Here is a 13,546-nt window from a genome sequence, read left to right as displayed (position 1 = left end):
CCTAGCTTCCTTAATATAAATAAATGATACTCCATTCTATTTTGTTTGACATTCGATTTTATTTAATCTGACTCGATACAAAATTTATACCGTAAAGACTAAAGCACCTACGACACATAGGAGCCCGTTTGGATTGACCAACTTAAAGCCCCTTTTCAGCTTTTGGACGTGTTTGCCTAATGCTAACTTTAAACCAGAAAGTTCTTAAAGTCAGTCAAAAATGAAAAGTTAGAATTTCTAACTTTTTTTTTCTAAGTGCTTAAAGTCATTTTCTTTGACCATGAAAATTACTTTTATATCCCTTATATTTTAACTAAATTCTCAAACTACCCTTTTTATTCTTTTAACCCTAAAATTCACATAATTTTCCTCATTTAAACACTTTTATCCAAACACTCAACTGCTTATTTATAAAAATAACTTTCAGCACTTTAAAATTCTAAAAGCACTTCATACATAAAAGTTACTTTTTTTAAGCCCATCCAAACGGGCTCTAGATATAGGTAAGAACTTGAATAATAATATATAAAAACCATATTTTGGTTTAAAATACAACATGGAGTCGTAGATACAGCAGATGTACAATTGCACAAATTTTGAGCAAATTATCTACTCCACTATTAGATGATGAAGACGAAGATCCACTAAACTAGTGATATACTATATATTAACTCAAAAATATTATTATACATAATCATCATCATCATCACGTTACTTCATTGTAAATAAATGATTCTCAATAATTTTGTGATTTCTTCGATGGTTAGCTTCATCTTCATTTCCAATACGAATTTTCCTTCTATTCATCTCAGCATACATTTCCTCTATCATTGGTTTCCATAGACGAACTCGAGCATTTATGAACCAATTCGATACCTGTTCAAACCAAATGTTCAATGAATTAAACAAGAGAAAAACTAAGCAACAACATTCAAAATTGATATACAAGTTCAACTATACCTGACTCCTTGTCAATCCACTTTTTACTGCCAGCAATTGCTTCTCTGCATCCTTTGGATATCTGCATTCGTCGAGTGTTTAGAGCAAATCATTACATTACAAGAAGAAACAGAAGCATTCAACTAAGAGAATGTTAAAACTTTTTTTCTGACATTCAATTTCTATAGTTTGATTAAATCATCAGTTGCAATCAGATACGTTACATGCTACAACAAAAAAAGGATATACTGATAGTGTATATAAGTTAAAGTCATGCTTACGGGTGAAGAAAGTTCTGAAACATCCATGCTCTCAAAACTGAGACAGATCTTTCCGGCAAGCCTCTCTGTGGCCTCCATAACTGATGATCTTTCCTTTTTAGTTGCTGAAGTGCCCATTGCTTTTGAATGAACGATGTTTCGAATGACTTCTCTACTCCTCTTTCTCCTCCTTTATTAAAATGATCTCCCAATGTGAGAATGTAATTGCTTATTCTCTGCCTTAGGTTTTTGTACGAGGAGGAGATGGTTTGAAGGGTGAAACGAGCATGTATACTAGGATCCAACTCTGTGACAGCATGAAACGCAGAGATGACCATATGAATCTCATCCAAGCATTGGTTGTATTGATCGTCAACCTAAATAGATGGGAAGTGCAAAGCACGACACAACATATGATGAGTAGGCATAGAGACGAGCAAGCAGAAAGAATTTCCAAAACAGATTATCCTAACAAAGAAAACTAAACATCAAATAGTCTAGGAAATAATGGCACAATGCTTGCCAACTTACCACTTGCAACAAAGCCACCAGATTCTTTTTCTTTGCTTCACAATCCATCGGACCAATGATTCTATGGTTTCCATCAGGTAAATCATCGGAACTCATGGCAGCATAGCCCCTTCCGGCATCTGAACTCAAAGCAAATGAAGTGTTTGCACCATACTCCGTCCCATTTCCTCGATGGCCTACCAAGTAATGATTTTGAAGTGATAACTGAGCAATTTCAGAGAGTATTTCTTGCATTACACGGAGATATCTTGATCCAGTTAAGAATTGTGAAAGGTGGACAGGTTTGTATGAACCAAAGTTTAAAGACAGATTTCTGCTGTTGCAAGACGTTAGCTCTGAATCAAAACGTCTTTGAGGGAAAGCATGGTTTGTCACAGCTGAGCAGCTTATATCTGAGCATTGATCCCGGAGAGTAGCCCCACATGCAACAGCAGACTGTGATGTTGTGAGACTTAGACAGAGCTCATTGCTAAATCTGGTGGATCTAGAGGGACTGTCAGAACTCAAACTAGCTGTTTCTGATGAGAACCATGTGTTTGAATTCACATTTTCGGTTAATTGGAAAGGCTGAGATCCTGCTCGTCCTACAACCGTCCCAGCAATTTCTGGGACACCATCGAACTCATAGTTTCTGTAGGATCCAAATGAATGATTCAACACATTAGGATAGTCTAGACCATCAATTTTCTGGCCTTCTGCAGGATGTGATAAAGGAGCTAGTACCGCTAAATTTTCAGGATTCTCATGCATAGTGTTCCTTGCAGCCAAAAGATTTGCAAGAGACACAGCAGAAATTGATACTCCCTCCATATATTGATCCTCTGTGTAAGCATTACTGATTGGATAAGAAGTACTCACTGAGAACTCTTTTATTCTGTTTCTCCCAGCCGGCAGCACATTGTGAATTGCTTCAGTATCAACAGCTCGAGGAAAATTTGGTAGATTTAGAAATCCTTGAGAACTGTTTACAGCTTCTCCTTGCAGCATAAAAGGAAAAGGAATTCCATGTCCATCCATGATATGGTTTTGTCCATCCATAATGTGGTTTTGATTGTTCATACGAACTGTATCGGAAAAACTAATTGGAACAATGGTTGTATGAAGAAAATTTTCATCAATAATAGGATGAGGCTCTACCATTTCTAGTGGCAAATTGAGTTCCACATCACTTTAGGTTTTTCTATGGAACGACAAAGTAAAGGGATCAAGCTAAGAACAGCTGCGGACACACAAAAGGTTCTTCCACGACACCAACAGTTCACATTTCAATATTTTTGGCTGAACAGAATGTGCCTATAACAAAATAAATGCCAATTCACACTATTTAGATTACATCTTGACAGATTCTGTGGAAGGTCAGTAACATTGTATCACCTAAATAGTTACTTAATAAAATAAGTATACATAAAAGATGAAAATTAGTATCGCAAATAAGGAAAAGGAAAACAAAAAAAATCGCAACATGCCTTACAACTGATGGATGGTAGAGAAAACACCTCTATTAATTTGATCCATCTACTTTTTTATGATTAACATTGTAAAAGGTTCACTGAGATAGCATTTGAAATTGTTCAACTTAAGAGCTTTACTTTCACCATGCACATCAAGCCCAAATTAACCTTATCCCTTTCCCATCCCCCCCAATCCCTTTATTTATTTGTTGGGAAATATGATTGGACACGATCATATACATCCAACTAGTTGACTCAATAAAAATGATTCAACTCAAGAGACACTAGGAATTGAGCAACTAAAGATGGACAAGACATTTTTCTTTTTTCCTTGTTGGATGGTCATTAACATTCAACTTTTTCGTCTCTTTATGTTGGTGTGTCTATGTCATAAGAATAATAAGGCAGTATCATATTGAAAAGTTCATGTACCCTAATATTACTTTATCAGTACCACAACTGTTCTTTTATAACAGTAGAAAAATGGAAAACAGACCATCTGCTCTTTGATGTGCAAAAAACAAATATAGAGAGAATTAGACATATATATTTTATAACTATAACTCTCTTAACTCAGAGCCTACATTCATTAAATTCTGAATCCGCCATTTAAGTTCAACATTCTTATGAACTTCCATCTAAGTTATCAAATCTCCAAATGGAAACGGTTAATTTGCCAAATCCAAGATAGTTAAAATCTAAGTTGCACGGACATTCACTTTCGATGCCGCACCGGTGTCGGATTATCCAAAAATATACTACTGGAGAATCCAACTCGCACCTGTTGACATTTTTGAAGGGTAGGAGCAAGATAGATTAAAATAGGATGTATGAAACAAACATCAGACAATAACATTTCCTAGTCAGTATGTTGAGGTACAAAAGAAATTATCTTGTCAAAACAAACAATTATCAAAGTTGTTCTCCTTTACTCACAAATAAGGTGAAAATGTTACTCAAACATATGGCACATGTCAAGTAGTAGAGAATGATAAACCAAGAATGAAAGCAAAAAAGAAAGAAAAACAGATAGCTAGCTTATATGGAACTTAATAATAGAAAAGCCAGGAACATATATGATAGGGTAAAAGATGTTTCATCACCTCATAATTTAGCTTAAAACACATCCAAAATATAAATAATAACAATAGTCCAAAAAAATTACTTGCAAACATTATTAGTAGAAAGCAACTCTAAGAAATAGTAGTGAAGAAAGAAGATAACCAAATTTTGCCAAACTTCCACAAACAGCAGCTTCAATTCCTCTTAAAATGGCATTCCAAGATTGTCTGTCTGTCTCATACAAAAAGATGGATCCTTTATTATTTGTTGCCAAATCCAAATGTGGAGAAAAACTCAAAACAAATCATTGGTTTTTTTCCCTTTCACCCCAAACAATGTTTAATCAAAGGACCCTTTTTATCCCTTTTAACAATAAAAAGGAGGGAATACGGTAGGACTAGTACACTGTATCAACCCCACAAACCCACCCTCAATAACTAAAAGGCAATGGAAAAAGTAAGATGTTTTGCTTGCATGAGGAAGGAAAAAGCAAGATTTTTACTCAGAACCCAACACCCAAGAAACTCAGAAAATTCAGAATTATCATCTTCCTCCCTCATCCTCACACATACACATTATTTTTTTAAAAAGGGGGTCCAAAAGACATTTTTTTTCATTAATAAATCTCAAAGGAAAGAGAAGGAAGAGAGAGAGAGAGTGCTTGAGAGTGAGAGAAGTGTTAAAAGCCAAAAAATGTGCTCGTTGGTTTTGCAGAGAGCAGCTGGGAGATGAATAATTACACGGATTTATGGACCCATTATGAAAAGATAGCGAGAGAAGAGCCACACAAACCAAAAATCATTCACATTTCATGCATTACTATACTTGCTCTATATTTCCACACACACAATAGTGACTGTGAAAAGCCAACCAGTGCCTGATGTACTGTTCAAACCTTAATTAGGGGCCGTTTGATTTGGATTCTAACAAATATAATCTTCACATAAAAGTCAATAAAATACTACTTCTTTATAATAGGCCTAATACATTGACAACTTATAAACTTGTCACCAAATTTCAGTTACACACTTTGAACATATGATAATGTGTACTTAAGATATACTAAGTTCTATGCATGTTTATTACAGAAATAAGTTAACAGGCATATACACATTCGCCTAAACAAGTCGTAAAATCTCAGACGTTTTCTATTTAAGGTTAAAGAGTATGAGCCCGTTTGAATGGGCTTAAAAAAAATAACTTTTATGTATGAAGTGCTTTTAGAACTTTAAAGTGCTCAAAGTTATTTTTATAAATAAGCAGTTGAGTGTTTGGATAAAAGTGCTTAAATGAGGAAAATTATGTGAATTTTAGGGTTAAAAGAATAAAAAGGGTAGTTTGAGAATTTAGTTAAAATATAAGGGATATAAAAATAATTTTCATGGTCAAAGAAAATGACTTTAAGCACTTAGAAAAAAAAAAGTTAGGAATCCTAACTTTTCATTTTTGACTGACTTTAAGAACTTTCTGGTTTAAAGTTAACATTAGGCAAACACGTCCAAAAGCTGAAAAGGGACTTTAAGTTGATTTTGACCAACTTAAAGCCAATCCAAACGGGCTCTATAACTAGAGGAGGTGATGGTATGTGGTAAACTTTACTATCTAGAGTATAACTAGAGGAGGTGATTTTATGTAGTTAATTTTATCGTCTAGTAGACGTTTGAGAATATACGCAAAAAAAATTCAAAAATTTAAACGAAAAGTCTTTAGAAGGAACGCTTGAATATGTTCGATAAGAAGGAATTTATTTATTTATTAAAAAATAAATGTGTTTCATGCATCTTTTCTTATGTTTGGTACATAACTCAAAATATTAATGTACAAGTTAGAAAAATAAAATTAGTTTAAAAGAGTTTCAACATATGTACAAATCTTAGCTAAGCTAAGTCATGATCATCAAGTGTACGGACTACGTAATTATCATCCTCGACTGTATATTATTACTTTAGTAAAAATTATATCAGTTATATAGACAGTCTCAAGCCTCTGCTCGACCCATTGGCCATTGATCTGATCCGATCCGACTAATTCTTCTTTTGGGGTGGGTCTTTTGGAAGAGTTCATCCTAAGTCGGCTGATGCTCTAATTTTTTGATCTATAAACAAAATAAAATTAATAACTCAAATACATATTGAATTGCATAAACGTTAGAAAAATAATGTTACTTACCAATTTCATTTTTATCATCCCCGTACGGATTGCAACCCTAGTGTGCAATGTACACAAGGACAACACTCTATCGCCCCATTACGTTAGAAGTTAATTTCTTAAATTTACACTAATTTGTAATATTTCGTTTCATATTATATTTTGGATCTCGAATACGTGTATCTGCCTTTTCTAAATACATGTATCCGAGATACATATCAATTAGTATATCTAATTAAGAAATATAATAGAAAGTCATTAATTAAGAGGTGTATCTAATTAAGAGATATAATTGAAAGTCATTAATAAATGGAAAAAAATCGTGCTTTTAACAACTTTAGAGGATGTGACATATCTCAACTCCTAAAAAATCAAATCAATTAAAATTCTTCTCTTTTTTTTTTTAAGATTCAGTAAAATTTAGACTTCTTAATTCATATTCATGAACTCTTATTCAGATACATGCGTATATTTTGTCAGATATATATACACTCAATCAGATGCACTGATAAAAACTAGATATATATAGTTTTAACTCAATAATTATACATATCAATAATGTGTCAAATACATGCGTAAATCTCCAATACATGCGCATATTTTATCAGATACATATACAATTAATTAGATACACTAATAAAACCTAGATACATATAATGTTCACTCAATAATGTGTCAGATACATCAATAATGTATCAGATACATGCGCAAATCTCCGCTTATAGAAACTTTCATGTTGCGTTCCTGGCTGGTCCAACACTCACCATGACGGTGTTTGTTACACCTTTTGATTTGTCGTTGTTGTTCGCTGCGCCTAGACCCACGGATCTTTGCCAGAGCCACCAAAAATTTGATTTTTTGGTCGCTTCCGATTCGACTATTAAAAATTTTGAAGAAGAAGGTCCTCAAGTCACTTTTCAAAGTTCCACTACGTAGCCAAACAGGCCGCAAAATCCTCTAAATGTGCTATTTTCCTAGCGGAATCCATAGTTAGAGGTGAGATCTGAGTGCTGTTGCAGTACGACCATGAATTTCATGTAGGATGTATCAGTACCTGATTAGGCTTGCACTCGTTGTGGCCTTCTTGTCGGCTCGTGGTTGTAGGTAATGATTAAATAGATACAAACTTGAATATGTAATGCCCATTGTTTCAGATGTAATTTTTAGAAATTTAATGGTGGAAATCGTGGTGGAGAGAAGGAAGGAAGGGGGAGAATGATATTGGACATGGGTGGGAGGTCGAAAATAGAGAGGGAAAGTTGATTGACATGAAAACCTTAATTAGGGGTGGTTTAATGTGCATATAACTAATTTAGTTTATTATTTAGGGATATATGTATCTGGATATTACTTATTCAATATATGATAAGAAATTTTTAATTAGTGATAAAGATATGTAATTGTTTAAAAGTATAGATAATATTAGTATATATGGTATTGAAGTATATTTAATTGGGTAGTTTTGCCAAAATAATATTGATCGAGTAATAAAAAAATTGATGGCTAGACCGATATTATCCATCTATTTATTAAATAAAATATATTTTTTGATATTTTAATATTTATATAATTTTTTTAAAAGAAAATTTATTAATTAGATAATTCGACAGACAATCAATTATTTATTTTCATTTTCACACAAAATACACAATGTATAAAATTGACGGAGTATCTCAGATATTATATTCTACGCAAAATCAAATTTTATGTATCTTTTTGCCTATTACAATCAAATATTATTTAAATTTCAAATGATGTTATAGACGTATAACAATTAAGTCTCTATAACATTCAAAATATCTTGAAACTAGTGATATTATTATAAAGAGGTTTGATTGTATTTAAAAATAAAAAATACGCTTAAAGTCACAATAATCTCTTCTTTATAATTCGATGTATTGAAACTTAGGTATTATGCATAAAAGAAAATTTTAAAAAAAGAAATTTATTTTTAAAAATTTGTGGTCGAAATATGCTACAGATGTTATGATTATACAATTATGTTAATAAGGGGTTTAGTAGCTGGTTTGGAAGTGAGTTATGAATGTATTAAATTTTGCATAAGTAATATCATGTTAGATAGCTCGTTAGGAGGTAAATTATTCATGTATAAAGTTAATATAGTGTTTGATTTGTAGTTTAGAAATACACATAACTAAAACAAGTATAAGTTATAAGTAAATTTATGTATCATTTTGTAACAATGATAACAAATACATAAATATATATAACTAATAATTTCATTAAGGGTCTGTTTGAAAAGTCACCTAGTAATTAAAATTGGTGTAATTACTAGTGTAATAATTATCAGCCTAATAATTATACAGTATAGTAATTACAATAACATGTTTGCTTGCCAAAATGTAATTACAGTATAATTATAAGTTTATTGTTTGATTGCACAAGTACAATCATAAGGTTATATGAAATTTGAAAAATAAAATTTAATCATTTAAAATTTAAAATTTATATTAGACAAATAAGAAACTTTATATATATATATATATTAATTAATAAATGTATGTTCTTAACTAATATTAACAAAAAATATTTTATATTTGTTAAATTAGTACATTTTAATTAGTTTAATAAAAAAACTAAAAGTATAAGATTTTTATGAACATCATGAAATGTATGTTTGACAAAAATGTTAATATTATAAATATAATGTTATAAAATTATTAAAACATTTGGCAAAAAAACTAACAAGTTTAATTAAAAATTAAATGGTTTGCAATGTGAAATATCAAGTCAATGCTACTAAAACAAATGAAATTGAAAATATGACATAAATTCTAAATTCTAAATAAAAAATTTAACATAATACTTTTATATCAATTTTTGACACAACGTACATAAATATAATTTAAAAGAAAAGAAAAACGTAAGTGTATAATCCTATTTAATAATAAATTATACTTTAATTTAAAAATTGAAATACTAACAAAATTATGCAAACAAAAAAATAGAATAATAAAATAAATAAATAATATGAAAAATTGCATGGAATCTAATGAAAAAGTAAATGTTGAGAATAAGAAGGAAATGAAATATAAATAATAAAAAATAAAAAAAATATTTTTAGAAAATATTAGAATAATAATTTTTTTAAAAAAATAATAGAAATAAAAAAATAAATTAAAATGAAAAAATATAAATATAAATAAAAAAGAATTTAAAACAATTTCATATAATTATATCATGTAATTATACTAATTTCTTACCCTATCTTGGGAATTGAAGAGTGTAATTACTCCCCCTTCAATAACACCCGATTCCTCTCTTACCAAATAATTATTTGATCTATCAAACATGTCAAAGAGGCAATTACACCCAATTACATAAAATCTCAATTACATTGTGACTTTCCAAACAGACCCTAAACAATATATAGATTTCCTAATGACTAATACTTAGCTCATCAATATTTGTATAACTCTAACCAGCTATGAAACCATCCCTAATAAGGGTAACACTCCCTAAAAAAATGCATATTTTGACGAAAATTTTATGGAAAATCAGATGGAAATATTTTTGTTGTAGTTTTATGGGAAATCAGGTGGAAACAGTTGTCTAAAATCTTAGACTTTTGATGAAAATCGTTTTCAAAATCTCATTTTCCAGTTGTGATAAAATCAAGCTAGCTTGTGTTATCATTCTATAATAAACATGTTTCATGAAAAGTCATGATAATGGACACAATTAATATGAATTTGAAAAAAGAGAAAGAAAATAAAAGAAAAATACCATTGATTTGTATACAAAAAACTATTTCTAATTGGAAGTGACTTCAGAGAGCAAACTTGGATAAAAATTGTATAAACTATGTATATAACGATATAAATTTTGTACAATAAATTAGGATTGAAATTTAATCCAAAATTAAAAATGAAGTGTGTTTTGATAAAATATAAAAATTTGGCTTATATTCTAATATTTTTAAACTTGAAATGTTTATCAAATATATTTATGGCCAAACACTAACTTAATAATACGAAAATTTGGGACATAAAAAATAATAATGGAAGAGAATAGTATAGTATAATTTGAGCATAATTAATATGTGAACGAAAAGTAAGGGTTGAGAAAAAATATCAGGTAAGGGGTAACACTACACCACTCCCTACTAGTTGATGGTAGGCAGCAGTGCAGTTCCACTCATTTCCTCTTGCAGCCTTTACAAATCAGAGGGGCCCATTCCTTTTCACAGGCCCCGTTCCTCCCTCTTTCTTTCTGCTATTTCTGCAATAGTGATCAGAACCAAACATATCTGGATTCCCTTAATTCTGTTGAAACTCCTGTGCATTGCAGTGTTTTTTCTTGCCAAGGAAATTTTTCCTACACACGTAAAAAGCCACCTGCTTTTTTATCCAAAGTTGATGAGAAAAGAAGGCAAAAGAAAAACATACTTTCATTGCTTGATTCAAACTACTAAATGGTTAAGGTAAATAAATGTGAATGATGAAGGAAATAGTAAACAGTATGGGGGTACTACTGTTGCACAACCTGTGTACTTTTTTAGTAGCAGTACAAGTTTTGTCTTTTTATCATTATCATTATTAAAGAAAGAATACAATGGAGGAATTGATTAGAGATTTCTTCAGAAGAGATTTTAAATTCAAAAATCAAGCAATACAAATTTTAATTTAATTTGACACATACTAAAATATTTGTATACAAAAAGAAGAAAAGAGTGGGGGAGAAAGAGAAAGAGAAATAGGGGTAAATTGAAATAATGATGATGCAAGCAAAGTTGGAGTTTTTAGCAGAGAAGATCTGATGAGGAGATCTTTGACGAATTTATTGGTGCAATTACCATCCCTATCTACTTTCTTTTTGGCATGACATTGTACGGTAGACACTCGTTTTCTTTTACTGGATTTAAATAAGCAACACAAGTGGACAATCCCACGGGTGCAATATTAGTAAAACTTTCTTCTTAAATATCTCTCTGCCCCTTCATCATTCATTTTCTTTTTGGTAACAATTACCTTTCCTAAAATATTCAAAACCAATAAATATTTTTTTTTTATTTTTTGTAGCTTTTTATGTGGAAAAAAACATTTTTTTTGGATTAAGAATAAAGATCTCTTTAGTGTAAAAAAAGATATAAATTTAGAATTATTTTTTTTGTAAATGACATGCAAAACTAATTCTTCCAATATTTGTCTATTCAAATTTATGTTATGAGTGAATTGGACATGAAAAAATAGTGGTGTTTGGCCTAATTATTTCTAAAGTGTATTGAGTTACAAACTTATTAAAAATGTCACGCTACAAATTCCTAAAATATTGTAGAAGCTTTATGGTTAAGAATTACGAGAAAACTAGTTAGACATCTTTAATTGTTACTAAACTTATTTTCTTAAAAATGCACTTCCTTTCCGTTTGAACTGAGTTAATTTTAGGGAAAAATAGATAAAATGTATGCATTAAGTCAAAATTTCTTATTCAAAATAATCAGTTATCACTTATTCGGTAAAATGGTCATTCTGCCAATATTATTGCATGTGAAGTATATTTTGATTTCTTCTTCTTTCCTTCCTTGGTCTTCTTCCGGCCATTAATGTATGTTCTCCTCTTTCTCCTCCTCCTTCTTATTCCTTTTCTCCTTTTTCAGTCATTTTGAATCAATAATATATCAAAAAAAATTAAAACATTAAAAAGAAACTCATATCTAAATTTTATGACTATTTAGAGAAAATTTTAGTTCGGATTAAAACGAAATTTTGGTCTGCAATGTATAGTGTCTTATAAACAATGTATATGGATGCATATACATTTATGATACATAATTATACCTTATCTATACATGATTCTATATTATTTATACAATATCGATACATATGACCATTTTGTTGCAAATAATTTCTGTTGCCCGTACATATTGGTAAGTAACTGTCAGGCTTCAAGCCTACACCCCAGATGTGACTAGTACTTGAAAATCATTGTCGGTCCCAAACAATATACATGCGGAAGCCTTATAAAGTGACCCTTTAAATTATTTAAGTAAACCTCATGCAAAAGTCTAAATAAATCTGAATATAAATGCTAATTATAATAATGTTAAAACTTCTGAATACAAAAGATTTAATGACTCACTAAGTTTGACTATCTTTGAAGCCTCTATTAAACTGAGATAGCTGCCGAGATAAGACCCACAACTACCTTACTATACATAAAATAAAACTGAATCAACTATATTGGAGCCCTCTGAAAGCAAGGAGGTCTCACCAAATGGTGGTGGAAATAGATCTTACTAAACGTTTGCTATCGTGGGTACGTGAAACCGCATCATAAGATAATGCAACGTCCAATGACGTCAGTATATAGAATATACGATATGTAATAAAGCTGAATGAAACAAATAACTGAACTGAAAGACTGCATATAACTCAAATGAAGGAAAACTTCAACATAAGGTAAAATCATTTATGCTTGACAATAAAATATGTAATAAAAAAAATATTAAAATAATATACTTTACTTTATTGGGGAGTTTCTCATAACCGACGTACACCGTGTGAGCTCATGATATCCAACATATAATCCAGTTGGAAGGGTTGCTCTATACCTTGCAGGGTATAAAACCTATCTATCTATGTGGATCCACTAAGTGCCTCTCTAGGCCTTATGGAGTTGTTTGACAAAGCGATAGACTTGAACCTACAGTGACACGTAGTTATGAGACTTGAATTTTCTAAACTTGTATCTTCTCGGTGCTAAATAGTCCTCCCAAAATAACATACATAAATGCTGTTCATTTATTTGAACCATATATGATATTAAACTCAAAAGTCATATCTAAAATAACTTGTATTTAGGTTGTAATCATGGAAACTATATCTAAAATCATATTATCATTGATGACTCGGAAAGTCATACAACATAAACATTGATGGCATTCCCGACTATCATACTAATCATGAATCATAGTGTTGTGAGGCAATGCTTAAATATCTCTTTCGTAAATATATCTTTACTTTTATGCGTATGATTTTAAACATGAGACAACTTACTTGAAATCATGCATAACCTGTAAATACTCAAAAGTAATTTTCATGACTTCATAAATAATCTTGACACATGCTTAGATAATTATAATCATATAATAAAACATATAGTTCAATTAATTCGTTGATATGCATGACAAAT

General features: G+C 30.6%; 1 protein-coding gene across 1 annotated transcript; it reads right to left on the bottom strand.

The window, feature by feature from the left end:
• Positions 1-500: 500 nt before the first annotated feature.
• LOC129889251 (homeobox protein ATH1) lies at positions 501-5,069 on the bottom strand. Its single transcript, XM_055964480.1, has 5 exons — positions 4,406-5,069; positions 1,731-3,023; positions 1,221-1,576; positions 961-1,021; positions 501-876 (listed from the first exon to the last, which is right to left on the bottom strand). Exons 2-5 carry the CDS (start codon positions 2,868-2,870, stop codon positions 712-714), a joined length of 1,722 nt encoding a protein of 573 aa, XP_055820455.1. The 5' UTR covers positions 2,871-3,023; positions 4,406-5,069; the 3' UTR covers positions 501-711.
• Between the last annotated feature and the right edge of the window lie 8,477 nt (positions 5,070-13,546).

The sequence above is a fragment of the Solanum dulcamara genome, chromosome 5, assembly GCF_947179165.1.
Source record: "Solanum dulcamara chromosome 5, daSolDulc1.2, whole genome shotgun sequence".
Taxonomy (NCBI): domain Eukaryota; kingdom Viridiplantae; phylum Streptophyta; class Magnoliopsida; order Solanales; family Solanaceae; genus Solanum; species Solanum dulcamara.
This window is presented reverse-complemented; position numbering and strand designations above follow the sequence as displayed.